Genomic DNA, 18422 nt, shown 5'->3' with positions numbered 1-18422 from the left:
CGCCGCCCCGCCCACCGCTCGCGCCCCCTCGCGCGCATGAGCGGCGCGGCGCCCCCTGGCGGCCCGGCCTGCGGCGCCGTCCCGTCGTGCCCCGCGCTCCCCACACAAAGGACGCGCTGGGAAATGGCGGCGGCCGCGGCCTCGCAAAGCGCCCCCGGGAAAATGGAGCCGCCCCCGGCGGCGGCCGCGGCGGCAACGGCGGCTCCGCCAGCGCCCAACGGGGCGGCCGGCGCGGGGGGGCCGCCCCCCAAGAGGTAGGGGGGCCGTGAGGGGCCGCGCTGGCGGCGGGGCCGAGGGGCCGCGTGCGGCCTCCCCGCTCCTCGGCCTGAGGGCGGCGGGACGGACCGGGGCCGGCGAGGGGTCCCGGAGAGGTCGATACCGGTGCGGGGCCGCTCCTGGCGCTGCGGCTGCTGCTCCCTCCGGGCACGCCTTGGGATCCCGGGCGGGGCCGTCCCGAAGGCGCCTCCGGGGCTCCCGCGGCGCTCTGGGCCCGGTCCCGGCGGGCAGGGAGCCCTGGGATCGCCCCCATCCCCTCAGGAAAAGCTGCTGCTGAGTTGTGGTGGAGTTTGGGCCTCCCTGTGCCAGCGTGAGGATGTTAAAGTTCATTGCTTTTTGTGCTGTCAGTAAGTTGTAGGAACTCCGTTTCTCTCAGCACCCCCCTCATCCTGCTGCCCCCTTTGGAGCCGGGTGCGCTCCTTTTTGCTCCTTTTTGGGGGTGATCTACGCATGAGGGGGCTTAGGAGCGCAGACACCTCGAGGGTGAGAGTTTAAGGTGGTACCGGGGAGGAGTTGCACAATCTCTCGGTAAAACGTTAGAGAAATTCAAACCAGAATCAGCAGCGCTGCAGTTCTGGCTCTGTAAACGTGGGGATGAGGGGCACAAAAAGCTTTTGCTGCTTTTCGCTTCCTCCTGTTGATTCTCGATGAAAATTCTGCAGTTGGCAAAGCCGGTTTTGGTACAAATCCACTGAATAGAAAGGACTTCTCTCCCTCAGGGCGTTTTTGGCCTCGGTTTTATGGCGGGCTGATAAGAATCAGGTTGAACCTGGTGTGCTGTGATTCCTGCTGCAGACTTGAGCTTGGAGTTGTGTTTCCCGAGACCAGGAACAGCTTTCCAAGTGTCGCTTTAGGGGAAAAAGATCCATATTATTTTTTTTTTCCATTGGAGAACAGTCAGACTGTGCTTTGGGCAATAAAATACTGACAGATTCCGTTGACTCTGCAGCTTGAGCCAGGCAGGGGCAGAGACATCCCAGGGACAGAGAAGGGTGTTCCCACCCTGGATTCTGTTCCCACCACTCCTGGGAACATGGAATCAGCAGTTTGTCTGCATGAGGAGCCTGGAAGTATAAATAAAGATAAATAAATTCCTGGAGGTATAAATAAAGATACCTCTCTGCTGTGATTTTGGTTTTCCTGACCCTGTTACATTTGGGATGGCTCCAGGGAATTGGTTTGTGTCTGCAGGTGCAGTTCTGTTTGGAACATCCAGCTCCACGTGGCAGAGCTCTCATTTCCACAGGGATAACACCAACGTTCCTGTGGGCACGTTCTCATTGGCCTTGGGGAAATCCAGTTTAAGAAATAACAACTAAAATCTGAGTGCAGCTTTTAACACAGCTTCGTTTTGTGTTACTTCATCAACCAAACAGAAATGAAGGTGGAAAAAGGATTGTCCTGTTTCAAGTCTAATTTTGGAGTTTTAATTGTTTCATTAATTAAGAGCCTTTAAAAAAGTTCAGTGAGAGAAAGACTGGAAAATTCCCATCCCTGTGTCTGGAGAAGCTTTGGCCGCTGGGTGATAGAAGCAGGGAGAATAGAAATACTATCAAAAGGAACCTTCAGAGGCCTCTACATTCTTCATTTCCTTTTTGCCTGCAGGCTGTTGTGTGTGTTCAGGGATTGAAGTGGTCCTGAAGGGATTTCCTGGGATTTCTGACCCAGAATTTGCAGGGCTGCACAGGTGCTAGGTTGGGAAAAGCTCAGGACAGAGAGATTGTAGAAACTTCAGCTTTTTTTTATCTGACGTGTTCTGAATTCCTCCTCAAGATGTGTTGATGCATCTTCTCCAGCAGCACTGAGTGAGCAAGGAGATTAATTGGATTAGTGAAGGGAATTATGTAAGACTGAGGCTGAAGCTTTTTGTTCCCTTGGTTTGGTTTTTTTCCTTTCCAGACGGGCTGGGCTTTACGGTCCCTTCGCAGGCAGAGTGCTGTGGGGCTCGTTGCTGCAGCTCTGGGTTTGTTCCCTCTGGGGCTGGTGGCCCTGCTCCAGCCCCAGCAGCTCACAGGGCTTCTCTCCTTGCAGCGAAGGCGAGCGCCCGACGCCCAATGAGAAGAAGAAGGAGAAGGGGATGAAGAGGGGAGGGAACCGCTTCGAGCCCTACGCCAACCCCGCCAAGAGGTACCGAGCCTTCATCACCAACATCCCCTTCGACGTCAAGTGGCAGTCCCTGAAGGACCTGGTCAAAGAGAAAGGTAAAGTGCAGCTCAGGTGGAGAGGCTGTCTGTGCTCCAGCCCGTGCCTGGCTCTGTCTGTAGCTCAGCACTTGCCCCTCTGGGTGTGCTTGGCCACACCAGTTTGGGAAAGCTCTTCCCGAAGCCTCCTGGGTGTTGCACAGCCTCGTCCTGGCAGCCTTCCAGGGGATGGTTCCTGTGGAGGCCTGTGGCGTGCAGCTGATAGAGCCTCATCCCAGGATTAGCGGTGCTTTCCTTAGGGATCCAACCCCAGGCTTTCAGCAGATTTTAGCCTTGAAGTGCAGCAGAACTTTCTGAAGCATTTTAATGTTTTTTGGGCATTCAGGTGGTTACGTCCTGCTCTGGTGTGTGGATATCCAGCTGTGTCCCCAGATTCACAGGGGTTTGGGCTGGCTTCAAGAGCCATTCTGCCATTGGTTGCAGTTCAACGTGTTTAAGGGTGACCTGCAAAATCAGGTTGGTGCTTTGGCATGTGCTGCAGCGGAATCAGGGCTTTGGAAATCAGGTTTGTGGTGTTCCCCCTTCCACAATTCCCTGTAATTCCCATGTGGATGGGAGCTGCCTTTGCTGACCTGAACGCCTTCATCTCTTGAGGAAGATGAAGAGATTGAGCTGAGTACTCAGGTAGTGACAAGTCTAAAGTAGTGTCATTTCTTCAGGCTGGTGCCCAGCTTTCTAGTGTTCAAGTCACCTTGGAAGTGCAGTGGAGTGGCAAGAAAATCCTTGGCTTCTCCAGCCTTAAAATATCGAAACCAAGTTCAGAGTAGCAGCACAACATTTCCTGTGGGCACTTCTGGATACAGAGCCTCAGCCAAGGTAGTGGGCAGTGGTCATTGTGCTGGAGCTGGGTAAGGACTGACAGCTCAGGTGTTTGAGGTGCGCCCTAAAGAAGGGGAAAACCAAGCTCCAGAGGGTTTCAATTGTTTGTCTTCAGTGGCAGAAGGGAACAAAGTCTGGAACAGCCGTCGGGACTGGGGGCTTCCCTAATGAGGGGCTGTTTGAGAGGCAGCAGTGGCTTTGTGCCATGGCAGCAGGGTCAGCCTCAAGGGCTGCTTGAGCAGGCCCTGATTATGGATGGAGCCCTCAGTGCCCCGTGGCTGCCCCAGAGCCGTTGGTGTTCCGGGTGTGCAGTGTCCAGCTCTCTGTGCTGCGTTGGATCCCGTTCCCAGTGTCTGGTGGTTTCTCTCCAGTTCCCGTGGATGGCAGAGGCTGGGCTGAGATTGTTTCCTGCCAGGCTGTTCAGCTCCTCATTCTAGCAGATGCTCCTAGGGGAACATTGGAGCCTTTTCCTTCTGGCTGCAGGGCTTGTCCTGCTAAAACTGGGATCATTCCTGGGGTTTGGCACTGCTGGTAAATCCAAGCGTTTGGATTTGCCGTGGAGTTGTTCTGGACTTCTCCCAAAGTGCTGCTCTGGAGCTGTGCTCAGTCCTTGTCCCGAGGCAGAGCAGTTCCAAGCCCCAGGAACTCCGACCCCTCAGAATTCTTGCTTCGGAGGCGTAAGAACGCCAGGCCAAACGTCCCAGGCTCTGGGAGCAGGTGGAATTCTGTGCCCAAGGGGAAACCCTGGGTGTGTGAGGGCTCTGCAGGGCTGCTGTAGCAGCAGGAGCTCAGCTCGGGGAGGTGCCGTGTGTGCAGCAGCTGCCGCTGTTCCTGCAGCCTGGGAGTGGCCAGGCTGCTCCAGGTGCCACCTCTCTCTCCCCACGTCCCAGTGGATTGGTTGGAGAAGCTCAATTACAGGTATGCAGTGGGAATGTTGGTAATGCAATGAAGAGATGTTCTTGTTTGGAACTCCCTCGTTTTGCTGGCAGACACACAAGGTGTTACCTTAGTGCAGAGTCCCCAGGGTTTGGTCACAGTGCGGGGTTCTGGGGAGTCAGGGAGGGAGGGATGGGGAAGGAATGTGCTGTTCTGCCCTTGGCCTGTTTCCCCTCCCATCTGCTGAAGTCTCTGATGAGTTGATCTGTTTCCCTTGGGCTTTCACAATCTTTCCAAGGAATCTCAGCCCTTCCCTGGCTGCAGGGAGCTTTTCACTCTCTCTGCTGCCTGAGCTCTCCAAGAGCCTAAATCACCACTTTGGGTGTTCTCTTGTAGAAGGGAAGTTTCCCTTCCCCATCTGTGACAGAATTGCTGACTGCTGTCTCTGCTTTGGGAAGGTTTTCCTTTTCCCTTTTCAGCCAAAGCTTTGCATGTGTAAAACTTGCTCCTCTTCTCTCCCCTGTAACTTTTCAGGGGTTGCCTGCCCCAAGCCTTTACCTGTAAATGAGGGAGGAGCTGTGGCCAGCTCTGCTTTGCCTCACATTGCAAATGTGAAGCTTTTTGATCCTCTTGGATCACTTGTTTTGAGAAGATCAGGGGACATCCAGCCAGTCTGGGGTTTTCCTTCCCTATTTAGTATTTACTTTTGGCCCTGGAGGCCAAGGAATAACTGCTACACAGCATTTCCCCTGTCCCAGTTCTCTGCTTGCTCCCACTTCCCTCTCTGCACCTTTCACACCTCTCAGAGCTCTTTGGTTTGTCACAAACTGTTAAAATCAAATTGGCCAAGCTAAAATTGTTATTTCTGTCTGAGCTTGTTCTGGGGAGTTCCCAGACTGTCTTCAGGGCCTCAGGTCACCCTGTGAATCCTGATCTGAGCTTCCTGGGCAGGCCCTGCAGAGTATTGGGATTCTGCTGGAGCAGCCCAGCTTGAACATTGGCGTTTTCTGTGCTGATAAAAGTGATGCAAAGTTTTAAAGAGCATTAAAAATAGTGCCTGTGATAAATAGCACTGAAGCTTCCTTCAGTTTGGATTTCTGGTTATTGCAGTAAATTCTGCTCCAGTCTCTTGGTTTGGGAAAAGCTGCATTTCCAAACTTTTAAGTGTGAGGGTCAGATAAATCCATAAATCATCTCCCCTGCATTAAGTCTTAAAGACACCACGGGGAACATGTTCCTTAATTGAACCTGCAGTGACTTGGAGCCAGTGTCTGTTGGAAGTTTCCTCCTCTGGGAAGCTCCTGAAGTAACAGTTTTTGTGCTTGGATGAAATTTCTCCTCTTGTGGCTATGGGATGTTCCCTGTCAGAATCCAGCTGTTCTCTGGCACCAGGGAATCCTGCCAGGGTCACTGGGCTTTTTTCTGGGTCTAGCACATGGATATCTGCTCCTGGTACTTTTCCATGCTATCCTGTGGTTTGGGATCTAGAAAAGCACCCCAAAACTCCAAATAAAATGTGACCCAGCCTAGCTTCTTAAAAAAAGGTTCCTTTTGCCAGCTGCAGACAGCGTTCTCCTGGCAGAGGGGTTGGGTTGGCTGCTCTCACACGTTTTAGGGTGAAATCAGTGCATTTTCATGGCAGTGGTTGTGGGCTCTGTCTTGGCTCAGAGCTGCTGCAGTGGGTGTGTCATTCCCCCTCCTGCTGTTCTGGAATTGGGCTCCTCAGGAAGTTCACATGTCCTTTAGAGCAAAGCAGCTACTTCAGGCTGGATATTTGGATTTTCATGTAAGGCTCCAGCAGGAAGCTCTGAGCAAAATTGGCACAGACTCAACTTTCCAAGAGATTCCTGGAGATCTTGTGCTTCAGAGTCAGGGATTGGTTACTAGAGCAGATGTTCAATTGTATTGGATATCCTCAAGCTTGGCAAACTCCTTGGGGAGCTGTTTGTGAGGAGCTGTAGGTGGAGTGGCTGGGAGAGGAGAGCCCTCTCTCCGGGGAGTGCCAGACCTGGAAGCTGTGGCTCAGAGAGGATTTGGAGTGGAGCTCACCTGGGCAGCGTTGGTGAATCCTGCCCCAGCTGTGCTTGGACTCTGGCTGCTGCCCTTGAGCTGGATGGCGACAGAACCTCGTGGCAGTGCTGAGCCCCCAGGGCTCCTTGGGACCAGTCCCACTGTGCTGTGGGAGCTCAGAGGGATTACAGCTGGAATTCCAGCTGCTGGAGCTGTGGCTGGTAATGGACACCCCAGTGAAATCCCTTTCAGAGGGACTTCCCAGCCTTTTCCAGCCTCCAACATTGTCCTCCCAAAAGCAGGAGTGGATCAGAGCTGCTCATCCTGTTCTCTGGCTGGAATGCTCTTACTGGTAAATTATTGTTTAAAATAAGAAGGGGAGATTACAAATCAGTGGTTTCATTAAGCATTCCTGGTTTTTTCCCAGCTTCAAGAGAGCCCTTCCAGGCTGTCAGTTCTCCACAGTGTCCTGTGAATTGCTGGGCCTGGGGAGGTCAGGCTGAGCCCCTCCCTCTGTGCCTGGCAGAGTCTTGTGAACCCCCAGTTCCTTGCTCCAGTTAAACTATTCATACCCACCTGGCTCGTGGTTTCCCACAAATAAAACATTCCACTGTCCAGATAATGCAGCTTGGAGTCCTCCTGGTTTAAATTTAAACCCTAGGACTTCTAAAACCAGAAACAATAAGTATTTTTTTTAAAGTGTTTATTCCATTCTTCTGTGTGCCAGTCCCTTCAAAGGCAGCAGCCATTTGGGTAGTTGTATTCTGGAGGTCCCTGACAGGGTTATTTGGTCCTAGAGAGGCAATCCCAATCCTGTGAGGAAAGGTGGAGTTTTCCATGAACTGCCTTTTGCTGTTGACAGTTTTGTCTTGAGAGCAAATATGGCAGATTTTAATGCTAAAATATAATTTTAAAAAACCTGTTAAAATAAATAGCAGGCAGGCAGTGATCTCTTGATCTGTCGATTCAGTGTGACTCCTTTTTTGTCTTTAATCTTGACAAAAACAAGTCACTTGAAATTCTGCATTATGGATCCAGGACTGCATCCTGTGGGAAGTGAAGGAAACTTGATCCTGCAGCCTTTCCCATGGGTTTGGATTGCCTCAGGTAATGAGTGGGCACTAAAGATCCAGGGAACTCTGGAAATTTGTCTTTTGAGGTGGAGGAAAACCAAGAACATATTGAAGTGCTTGAAGCCTTTACTGCATACCTGTAATTGTCCAGTTTTGTGGTCTAGAGAACATGGAGTGTTTCTGGGCTTTCTTATAAGGCAGAGGCTCCATACACGGTTGTTGATTGTTCTAAATTCCCATTGTTTTCTTGGCTTTTCTCCCTTGGTATCTGTGTCGTCTGGAATCTGATTTGTAGTTGGTGAGGTAACATACGTGGAGCTCTTAATGGACGCTGAAGGAAAGTCAAGGGTAAGTGTTTGAGAGTTTCTTTGTGGATTTTCTACCTGAAATGTTTCTGTGTGCTGGACAGGAGGCCAGGGAGGCTCAGAGTGTGGATGTGCAGTGGCTCTAGGTCAGGAGTGCTGTGGGATGGGAGGAGGTGGGGTGGGCTCTGCAGTCAGGAGCTGTTCCCTGCGTGCCGTTGGCGTTGGCCGTGTGACCCTGGAGCCCAGCAGGCAGGACAGGGTTCTGGAATATTCCTGTGCTTTGGAAAAGTCACTCGAGCGGTTGGCTGAGTTCGGAAGGGCCAGGGTGCAACAGCAGGTGCTGCAAGCTCCACTTCCTGGGCCTGTAGGGAGAGGGAAATTCCTAAATGTAAACGTTCAGTGCCTTCATGGGCCTTGAGCCCAGGATCAGGGCAGACAGTAGGAGCACTCCTAAGTGTCCTGAAGGATATGGACTTAGGGTGAGAGTGTGGAGGGTTTTGCTGTATGCCAGGGAAAAGCAGGTCGCAGGAAGCGTGTGGTATTTCTCGGAGAGTCGGGATTTAGTGTTTGTTACAAGCTCAGAGACCCCAGGTTAATCCTGTTAAGGCAAAAGAAGTTATGGAATTCCACTATTGGAGGCTTGCCTGTGTAAGGTTACATTTATTTTCGCTGGTAGGGCTTAACTGATGTGATTTGGCTTTAATAATAAAATAGTTGTGTGTGATTTGGGCTTTCACTGACTTTATTTCTTCTCTCTTCCCTCCTCCCTGTGACTGCCCTGGGAAATCACCTCGCCAGGGATGCGCGTAAGTTCTCTCTGAATTTTTACCAGAAATCCAAAGAGGCTTCTTCAGACAAAACATTCTGAGCTGTGTTGTGTCCCCACAGGGTGGTTGAGTTCAAGATGGAGGAGAGCATGAAAAAGGCTGCTGAAGTTCTGAACAAGCACAGTCTTGGTGGAAGACCCCTGAAAGTGAAAGAAGTAAGGAGGGGGTCTCTTCTGGCCGAGGGGGAAGGGGGAGTTCTTGTTAAGGGTTTGGGGCTGACTCAGAGGATAATGGACAGAAAGCAGGACTTAAATAGGATAAAAAACCCCAGTCAGCCTTTTCCTAATCGTTTTAACCACTGCTGAACTTGTGGTTATCAAGACTAAATTTGATGTGGGGACAAAGCAGGAGTTTGGCTTTAATTGCAGTTCCTTTGTTAATGATTTGACACAGAAACCTCCGTGTTTGTTCTTTACAAACTTCCCTTTGAGTTCTGCATCAGAATGAATGGATTCCACCAACAATTCCATAGAATCAGCTTTTTCCTGGAATACCTCAAAGATGTGTTTCCATTTTAGTGGCTTTGCTATTGACAGCCAGTCAATAAACTCCTGGGAGTTCATTCCAAACCCTCTCCAGTGGCACTGGGGGTTAATCAGGGTTTGGAGCAGGTGTAGCAGAGGTTTGCTCTTGGTATTAATGATGGATAAACACCTTGGGAACCAGGGAAATGCCTGGGGAGGAATAACTCCAATAATAAAGTATGCCAGTAATAAAAGTATCATTTAAATGATCAAAGGGTGCTGGCTAAAATAAAGTAAATTGACTGACAATGAAAGGGAGGCAGTTGGCTGGGAATGCTTAGGGAGCAGATATCCTGGGGTGAAGGAAAACTCCTGTCTGTGCCTGTTGGAGCCCTGGCACTGCCCTTGGTGGCCGGGGATCTGATCTGAGTGTGTGTGTGTGTCCCCCAGGACCCTGACGGGGAGCACGCCAGGAGGGCCATGCAGAAGGTGATGGCAGCAGGAGGGATGGGCATCGGGCCCGGCCCTGGTGGCCCTGGCATGATCAACATCCCCCCCAGCATCCTGAACAACCCCAACATCCCCAACGAGATCATCCACGCCCTGCAGGCCGGCCGCCTCGGCAGCACCGTCTTCGTGGCCAACGTGAGTGCTGGGCACCCCTGCTGCCAGTCCAGCACGGGAGCCTCTCAGCTGGGGCAGGTCTGAGGGAGGAAGAGCCTTGGCAATTCCAGGAAAAGTTCCTCTGTGTCCTGTTGATTGTCTGTGCAAAGGAGGTTCTCAGTTAAGGTGTGCCACAGTGTCTGTTAATTGGGATTTCTGAACCAACCTCTGTGCTTCGATTGAATTTCTCTCAGCTCTCTGACAGCTCCAGTGCCAATACCAGGGAAGGACAGGAGCCCACTAAAGCTGTTTCCTCATGGAAATCTCTCTTGCCTTTCCAACGATGCCCTGTTTTGCAGCTGGACTACAAGGTGGGCTGGAAGAAGCTGAAGGAGGTGTTCAGCATGGCTGGGGTGGTGGTGCGGGCCGACATCCTGGAGGACAAGGACGGCAAGAGCCGCGGCATCGGCACTGTCACCTTCGAGCAGGCCATCGAGGCCGTGCAGGCCATCTGTATCCTTGGCAGCAAACTGGGCCTGGGGCAGGGAACCCAGGAAACACAGCAGGGGAGAGGGGGGACTGTACTCCAAAGGAGGATGTTGCCATGGCACGGAAGGTCAAGTCACAGTGGATGGGAAATGGAATTTTGTCTCTCTTTTGCTTTTCCTTCTTGAAGGAATTGTTGCAGTTTGCTCAGGATCTTTAGCAAAGGAAATTCTCTTTCCTCCATGGTTGTGTACTTCTATCCCAGATGAGTTTCTGTCTCTAGGTTGTAATTAGTATTAAAATGCAAGTCTGTGAAAAGATTTGTCTGGAAAGGGAAAAGGTCCCTGTGCCAAGGCACATGGAGCTGGTGTTTTCCTGTTCCTGTTCCCTTTCACTGGCCAAGCAGTGATTTGCCACCTAGAAACCAAACAGCAATAAAATTCCAGGTATTACTCTCAGCTCCTAGTTATGGTATGGATAGGAAGAAAATACTCCCTTTTTCCTTTCCCAGAGTTCCTGTTTGAGTGTTAATTCCCTTCTGCACTGCACCCACTAAACCTTGTGTGAGCCAGACTCGGGCAGAGGATTTGCTGGCATGGCACACTTCAGAATATGATGTTGCTGTGGAACTTTTCCCTGTTTTCTCCTGTTTTCAATGGATAAACTGACTGAGAAAACATTTAAACACTTGGGCTGACTTAGAGTTACGTTTTGTATCTCTTTGTGAACTTAATCTTACCCAGAAATGTGTTTTCATAATTTTTTTTTAATTTCAAAAAGCCTTTTTTTGGAATGTTCAGTATATTTGGATTTCGAGGCTTTTTGGTTTTGGAGAAGGCAGAAGGATTTGGGATAATCTGTGAGTGATAACTGAGGAGATGAGATTTTCTGAGGGGTTTTTGTGCTCCCTGTCAGAGCCCTCAGTGCTTGAACAACAATCCTTAACGACCCCCAGCCATGTTCAATGGGCAGCTGCTCTTTGACAGACCCATGCACGTCAAAATGGTGAGGACACCCCCATTCCCACTGACCTGGCAGTGCCCTCCTGGTCTGGGGGGAATTTGTGGTTCCAAGGGTAGATCAAAATCCAGAGGGGGAAGTGTGTGAGTTGCCTGTTGCCTGCTGAATTGATGCAGTCAGGGAAGGTTAATTCAGATTATTTTGCTAAAAGACAAAACTACAGCCAATACTGCTTTAACTTGAAATTTCTTTATTTTAATTCAAAGTTTTTAAGAATCAGGAAATAATTTCCTGCTTTCCTTGCCAGCTTTAACGTGTTGAATTCCTTTTAGGATGAACGAGCCTTCCCCAAGGGAGATTTCTTCCCTCCAGAGCGACCCCAACAACTCCCTCGTAAGTGTCCCCTGCATGATTCAACATCTTCTGCTTTTTATTTGGCTGTTCAGCACCTGGGAACCAGTCCCAGCCCCAGTAAAACTCTGGTTCAGACTGGAAAACTGGGATCCAAATTCCTGAATAATTTCAGAAAGGGGAATAGTGAAGAAGAGCTGCTCAGTGATTTTTTGGATACTTCTTTCAGCTCATGGCCAGAAGCTTGTCTTAAAACATTCACCTTCTCAAGGCTTCCAGAGCTCTCCACTGCAATTCCAAGATCCCAGTGCCTTCCATTAATAGTGGGATTTAATGGAAATAGAGTGAATCAGTCAGCACCTCCTTCTGTGGGATGGTGCTCTGGGAATGGAATGTTCTCCCTTAAATTGGAAGGGCTGAATTCGGGACCTGGGAGCCTTCCAGGCCTTCACATTTCCACAGGAGATCTTGTCAATGTATTAAATATGGAAAGAAGAGGGAACCAGGCTCTTCTTGGAGGTGCAGGATGCAGAAAGCACCGACCAAAACCCAGGAGATGAAAATTCAGAATAATTGGCTGCCCCAAGCTGCTCCTTCCAACTTGGAATTTGAATGAACTAAAAGATCAAGTCTAAATCAGCAGTGGAAATCCACAGGCTCCACGTGGATGTAAGGAAACATTCCTGGGAGGGTGACTGGGTTGCTCAGAGCTCCTGAGGAGTCTCCATCCCTGGGAATACCCCAAAGCTGTGGATGTGACCTGGGCTCAGCAGCCTGGGCTGAGCTGAGCCCCTCCAGAGACCCTTCCCAACCTCGGCCATGCTGGGATGAGATACTGGAATACTGAAGAGAAGAGGTGGGACTGGAAGAGCTGGAGGCTGAGCTTGTTCAAATTGGGGCTGTTGGTGGAATTTGAATTGTCCTGAGCAGCCTGGGCTGTGGAAGGGCAGGGGCTGGGAGTGGATGAGCTTTAAGGTCCCTTCCAACCCAAACCAGTCTGGGATTCTGGGATTCTCTGAATTCAGACAGGTGCTGTTTTCTTCCTGGGAACCAGACCTGTTGTGTGCTGCTAAATTGCCCATTATTAATGATCATTAATTAGTCCCTCCCTAGTTCAGCTCTCAGTGCCTGTCAAGGCCTTCCTCAGCAGCAGTGTCACTGTAAGGATGTTCTCTCTTCAGGACAAAGTCATTGGGTTCCAGTCCATTTCCTTGGTGTAAAACTCCCTAAATCCCTCTGGAAGCCTGGATTTTGGCCTTTACTGGGGTGGGGAAGGGGGACCTCGTGCTGTTTTAAAACAAGATTCAACACTCCTGTGTTCAGTGCCGAGCTGGAAACGAGGGAATCCTGCAGGCAGAGAATGCCATGAGCTGGTGTTTGTGCCAAGCAGAGAACTTTCTTCCTGCTTCAGGAAAAAAAAAAAAAAAAAAGGGCTTTTTCTTCTTTCTTTGGGTTGGGGAATCCCTAAGGCAGCTTCAGCTCCCTGCCTGGGAATGCCTGTTGTGTTTGCTCAGAGAGAGGCTGGCTGTGTGCTCCAGTTCCATCGGTGGCTGTCATTGATCCATGGGTGCTTCAGTTCTCCCCTGCAAGGGGTGAGAACTGTGCACAGCTTTAGGGGATCTTCTCCCAAATTGCCCACTCCACCCTCCTCAGCTGAGGACTTTGCCCAAATGAAGCAGTGTTCTAGCCAGTTATTTTTCAGGAGTCAGCTCCAAACCAAGTTTTCTCAGCAGTAAGATGGAAATTTAAATATAAAACCAAAGAATTGGAGATAGTTTTTAGCTTATTTCAAGACACATCTACTCTTGATTTATTCCACACTTCCCTGCTTTCAGTACACACCCCACAGGGGGGACACAGCAAGCTTTTTTTGGAGAATGAAAGTCAATTACTTAAGAAATAAAACTTGCTGTTTTGTCAAACTATGGAAAGAAGGCTTTTTTGATATCTGAATATTTTCTTCAGATGGTCTTGGTGGTATTGGCATGGGATTAGGACCTGGAGGTCAACCTATTGATGCAAATCATTTAAACAAAGGCATGGGAATGGGCAACATGGGACCTGGAGGTAAGAAGATTACTCCTATGCTTTTGTTTCATGAGAGCTTTAAGCTGTGTAGAAGGTAGATAGCTTTGTTTGCCTCCCCAAAAAGTTGGTAGTTTCTTAGGAATGTTAAAGCCAAATGAGTTTTTTTGTTCAGCTTATAATGGAAACTTGAATTTAACCAACTGCTCCATTTTTTTTTTCACTGTGGTCAAGACACAGCTCTCATTTTCTGACTCTTGAGCATGAGCAGCAGACACTGCAAAGATCCATGAAACTCCAAACCATCTCTCACTTTTAACACCTCTAGTGGGCTTGCAAGTCTTTGGTGAGGATCTCTTGAAATAGCACAAGTTTCAAAGAGCCACCTAAAAAGTAGCACACACTCAGCTTTCCATGTTGAAATGCCAGTGGGTTTTTCCCCTTTGCTGCTTGATTTTCTGAGCAGGAATGTTGAAATCTCCTCAGACTTATCCCATGTAAGCTCTTCAGCCCAAGCCACGGATGTGTTGTGTGGTTTGAGTTCTGCAGCCTTTGGCTGGAATTTCTTGGGTGACACCTGCTATATAAAGCTTTCTCTTTTATTTTGAGGAATGGGAATGGAAGGCATGGGCTTTGGAATGAATAAAATGGGAGGTAAGCTGTGGTTCTTGATCTGTTCATAGCTTGGCCTTTGTGCAAGTCCTGCAGACTGAGCTGTGTGCGTGTGGCAGGAATTGGTGTGCTGGGGAACCATCACCAATTTAGCAGGAACTTGGTCCTTTTTGGGTATCCAAACTGCTGCAGGTGTGTGGGGAGGGTGGGTACATCCCATAAAACATGGCCTGTGCTTCCTTACCTCAGGAGATCTGGGAGTGCCATCCCTGGGGGTTGGGACTGGATCCTCAATATCCCAACCCAAACCACTCTGTGATTCCAGTTTTTATCACGCCGTGCCCAAATCCTGACCCCTTTTTGGGAACTGGTGCTGGGGAGTTGTGTGAGACTGCTGTGTGGCAGCAGCTGCTGGCTGTGCAGTGTGGAGCTGGAATGCCCTGCTGAGGAATCCCTGGCAAATGTGTTTTTCAGGAATGGAAGGTCCCTTTGGTGGCATGGAGAACATCGGCCGCTTCCCCGCCGGGATGAACATGGGCAGGATGAGTGGTAGGCACTGGCTGCTCCTGTCTCCTGCTGCCTTCCCTGGGAGGGATCCCTCGTGCCAGAAGCCTCTTCTGGCTTTTATGGGAATAACTTGGGGTTTTTCCAGTTGTGTCCTGAAGTCCCTCGTGGTTTCTGAGCTGCACAAGCCCAGGGATTTACTGATGGTACCTTGCAGGGTTTATTCAGAAATATTCTGGCTCTGTCCAGAGCCTCCCGTGTGGTTGGGGTAAATCCTGCTTTTCCTTGGGGCTTTGGGCTCCTGAAGCCATGACAAAATGATCAGGAGAAAATCACAAAAACCTTCCTGTGCTGTGAATCTTCAAGATGATTCCTGTGGTAAAGTGTTCTCTCAGGGGCCACAAAAACCCCCCTGCAAACTTCTCCACTTCCTCTTTGCAGAGATGGATCGGGCCATGGGAGGGGGATTTGAGAGGGAGTTTGGAAGAAATGAGATGGGAATGTCCCGGAGTTTTGGAGAGACCTTGGAGAGGGGAATAGGTGAGTGCAGTATATGAAATCCATTTCCTGCCTGCTTTCCATCCCTGAATGGCTCACAAAAATTATGGGGGTGTTCGAGATAAAAAAAAGCAGATTTTAGATTTGCTGTAGGAATTTGCTGTCTGGCTTCTAAATGCTGCTGAGAAGTTGTTAATTTTTGTCAGGGAAAACAAATTCCTCCTTCTCCTGCTGCCTGTGTCACATTTAACTTCCAAGCACGTTCCCTGGAAATATTGGACAATCTCAGTAATGGAACTGCAGAGTTCCTGGAGCAAAGCTGAACCCAAACATCTCTGAGCAGGCAGAGCTCCTCCATCAACTTCCAGATTTAATTTGGTTTAAATGGCCAAATCACAACATTTCAGAATCAAGGGAGCCCTTCCCTGTGTCCTGTCTCTCCATCCCTTGTCCCCAGTCCCTCTCCAGCTCTCCTGGAGCCTCTTCAGGCTCTGAGCTCTCCCTGGAGTCTTTTTCTCTCCAGGTGAGCACCCCCAGCTCTCCCAGAGCTCCAGAGGGGCTCCAGCCCTGGGAGCAGCTCCTGTGTCTCCTCTGGACTCTCCAGCAGCTCCACATCCTAATTTTGGGGTCCCAGGGCTGGGGCAGCTCTGCAGGGGGGTCTGACCTGAGCCTCTGCGTTTGCCTCATCCTGCAGGCACAGAGCCCAGGCCGGGGGAGCTCGGGGCGATGGGAATTCATCCCGGCAGAGCGAGCAGCCCTCAGGTCTCTGCGTGCCCGCCTGCTGACGCTGTCTGTGCTGTGTTGCAGGTGGTGGCAACGCCAGCATCCCCGGCATCGAGAGGATGGCCCCCGGCATCGAGCGCATGGGCTCGGGCATCGAGCGGCTCCCGGCCGGGATGGGGCACGGCATGGAGCGGGTGGGCTCGGAGATAGACAGGATGGGGCTGGTGCTGGACCGCATGGGCTCCAACGTGGAGCGCATGGGCTCGGGCATGGAGCGCATGGCCCCGCTGGGCATCGACCACCTGGCGCCCAACCTGGAGCGCATGGGGCCGGGCATGGAGCGCATGGGGCCGGGCATGGAGCGCATGGGCTCCGGCATCGGCTTCGGCATCGAGCGCATGGGCGCCGCCATCGACCGCGTGGGCGGCGCCATGGACAGGATGGGCTCGGGCGTGGAGCGCATGGGGGCGGGCATGGATAGGATGGGCATCGGCCTGGAGCGCATGGTGCCCGCCGGCATGGGCGCGGGCATGGGGCAGGTGATAGAGAGGATGCCCGCGGGGCTGGAGCGCATCGGGGGCCCGCCCATGGACAGGATCGGGATAGAGAGGATGGGAGCCGCCCCCATGGACAGGATGGGCCTGGAGCGCATCGGGGCCACCAACATGGAGAGGATGGGGCCGCCCATGGGGCAGGGCATGGGGGCAGGCATGGAGCGCATGGGGCTGGCCATGGGCAGCAACTTCGAGCGGCCCATGGACATGGAGCGGGGCAACTTCGCAGGGAATTTTGCAGGGTCCCTGGGAGGAGCCGGAGGCCCTGCGGCCGGCGTGGCCCGGAAAGCCTGTCAGATATTTGTGAGAAATGTGAGTGGCCCTTCTTCCTTCTCCTTTTTGTGCTGCCCCTGCTCCCACCCCTCCCTTCCCACCCATGGCATTCATTGTCACTGATGTGTTGATCCCATCCGTGCTCGGTTTCCAGTCACAATGTCTGATACTGGATGCTGCCACTTTGGGGACAGTTGGAGCCATTTTTCTTACCAGGAGAAGGGGTCCTGGCAGACTGTGATCCATGGTTTTGTGGCAGTGGCTGTCCTGGGATAGATTCTGTTCTTGGGGAGCTGGGGGTGCCTGCAGGTTGTTCAGCAGAGCCTCAGTAATGGTTTCTTTCTCTTCCCACAGCTGCCTTTTGATTTTACATGGAAAATGCTGAAAGATAAATTCAATGAATGTGGTGAGTTGTTTTCCTCGCTCTGAGGAATTAACATGAATAAACTCCCAGAGCTCTGAGTGCCAAAGCCAGGCTGGGAGAGCAGTCCTTGGGGTGGAGAATTGGGATTGGATGGAGGGTGCCAAGGCTGGGAGAGCAGTCCTTGGGGTGGGGAATGGGGATTGGATGGAGGGTGCCAAAGCCAGGATGGGGAGCAGTCCTTGGGATGGGGAATGGGGATTGGATGGAGGGTGCCAAGGCTGGAGAGCAGTCCTTGGGGTGAGGAATGGGGATTGGATGGAGGGTGCCAAGGCTGGAGAGCAGTCCTTGGGGTGGGGAATGGGGATTGGATGGAGGTGCCAAGGCTGGGAGAGCAGTCCTTGGGGTGGAGAATTGGGATTGGATGGAGGTGCCAAGGCTGGGAGAGCAGTCCTTGGGGTGGGGAATGGGGATTGGATGGAGGGTGCCAAGGCTGGGAGAGCAGTCCTTGGGGTGGGGAATGGGGATTGGATGGAGGGTGCCACGGCTGGGCCAGCAGTCCTTGGGGTGGGGAGCGGGGCCTGGATGCAGAGTGGCTGACCCTGCCCCGCTGTGCCCGCAGGCCACGTGCTCTACGCCGACATCAAGATGGAGAACGGCAAGTCCAAGGGCTGCGGCGTGGTGCGCTTCGAGTCGCCGGAGGTGGCGGAGCGCGCGTGCCGCATGATGAACGGGCTGCAGCTGCGCGGCCGCGAGATCGACGTGCGGATCGACCGCAACGCCTAGGCACACTGCAGGGCTGCGGGGCTGCGCTGCACCACTGCAGGGCCGCTCCACACCTCTACAGGGCTGCCCCGCACCTCTGCCCTGCAGGGCTGCACCGCACCACTGCAGGGCTGCACCGCTGCCCTGCACCGCTGCCCCGCGCCTCCTCCTCTGACTGGATGTAAAGCTGTTCAGCCCGACCCGGTTGCTTTCTGGAGTAATTTTAAGTCCTTTTTTTAACCGAGGGAGCCCCGTTTTACTGGTTTTTTGCATTGGAACTGCCATGTGCACAATCTTTTTTTGTAGTTGTGGCATTTCGTTGACCTGACAGATGTAAACAGTCTGACTTTGATAATAAATGCCAGTTCAGTATTTCAGTCGCAGCATCCTTTACTCTGCTTAAAATCCCTGCCTGCTCAGCTCAGCAAACTCCAGTTTGTCAAAAAAATCCAGTGTTGCTCTTGATTTCTGGCAGAATCTCTTTAAGATGTGTCCGAGAGTGAAGGATCTTCCCTCTCCTGTATCCCACCTACTCCAGGACCAGTCGCAGCTCAAGGTTTTTCTCTAGTGGCAATGTTGGTTTAAAAAAAATCTCCCCTGGGTGGTGCTGGTACCAGTGGAAAGGTTTAAACTGAAAATGGACTTAAAAAACCCTCTTTATTCTCTCCTGTGGGGGTGTCTGGCCCAGGCAGGTAAGGGGCAAACACCTGCAGCAGGTGCGAGGGGGGGAGAATTCCCCTCTTTCTGCCGGAAACGCTTTGAACACAAAGGGATCGGCTGTGGGGCGGGGACAGCCCCGGTGGGCCGGGCCGGGGCCGGTGCAGCCCCGGGGGTCCCACCCGGTCCCGCCGTTCGC

General features: G+C 51.8%; 2 protein-coding genes across 3 annotated transcripts; both read left to right on the top strand.

Annotated features, from left to right (window-relative positions):
- Positions 1–95: 95 nt before the first annotated feature.
- LOC132339415 (heterogeneous nuclear ribonucleoprotein M-like) lies at positions 96–8175 on the top strand. The gene is made up of 3 exons (XM_059869641.1): positions 96–254; positions 2308–2477; positions 7551–8175. Exons 1-3 carry the CDS (start codon positions 124–126, stop codon positions 7613–7615), a joined length of 366 nt encoding a protein of 121 aa, XP_059725624.1. The 5' UTR covers positions 96–123; the 3' UTR covers positions 7616–8175.
- A 54-nt stretch (positions 8176–8229) lies between these two features.
- LOC132339413 (heterogeneous nuclear ribonucleoprotein M-like) lies at positions 8230–17943 on the top strand. Of its 2 annotated transcripts, XM_059869639.1 has the most exons (13): positions 8230–8366; positions 8449–8542; positions 9302–9496; positions 9814–9967; positions 10896–10945; positions 11233–11293; positions 13217–13318; positions 13886–13930; positions 14363–14437; positions 14834–14932; positions 15698–16479; positions 16795–16846; positions 17424–17943. In XM_059869639.1, the coding sequence occupies exons 2-13, from the start codon at positions 8465–8467 to the stop codon at positions 17585–17587; spliced, it is 1857 nt and encodes a 618-aa protein (XP_059725622.1). In that variant the 5' UTR covers positions 8230–8366; positions 8449–8464; the 3' UTR covers positions 17588–17943. The 2 variants fall into 2 exon arrangements, with proteins under 2 accessions (XP_059725622.1, XP_059725623.1); XM_059869640.1 differs by lacking the exon at positions 13217–13318.
- Positions 17944–18422: the final 479 nt, after the last annotated feature.

This window comes from Haemorhous mexicanus, chromosome 29 (genome assembly GCF_027477595.1).
Source record: "Haemorhous mexicanus isolate bHaeMex1 chromosome 29, bHaeMex1.pri, whole genome shotgun sequence".
Lineage (NCBI taxonomy): Eukaryota > Metazoa > Chordata > Aves > Passeriformes > Fringillidae > Haemorhous > Haemorhous mexicanus.
The sequence above is the reverse complement of the archived record's forward strand: the minus strand, read 5'-3'. Positions and strand labels throughout refer to the sequence as shown.

Excerpts from the sequence above, each read along its gene's own strand:
- LOC132339413 (XM_059869639.1), top strand. The coding sequence starts at position 8,465 with ATGGAGGAGAGCATGAAAAAGGCTGCTGAAGTTCTGAACAAGCACAGT. Across the intron at positions 9,497-9,813 it reads GCACCGTCTTCGTGGCCAAC|CTGGACTACAAGGTGGGCTG; the intron begins GTGAGTGCTGGG and ends CCTGTTTTGCAG. Across the intron at positions 14,933-15,697 it reads GACCTTGGAGAGGGGAATAG|GTGGTGGCAACGCCAGCATC; the intron begins GTGAGTGCAGTA and ends GCTGTGTTGCAG.
- LOC132339415 (XM_059869641.1), top strand. The coding sequence starts at position 124 with ATGGCGGCGGCCGCGGCCTCGCAAAGCGCCCCCGGGAAAATGGAGCCG. Across the intron at positions 255-2,307 it reads GGGGGGCCGCCCCCCAAGAG|CGAAGGCGAGCGCCCGACGC; the intron begins GTAGGGGGGCCG and ends CTCTCCTTGCAG. Across the intron at positions 2,478-7,550 it reads GGACCTGGTCAAAGAGAAAG|TTGGTGAGGTAACATACGTG; the intron begins GTAAAGTGCAGC and ends TCTGATTTGTAG.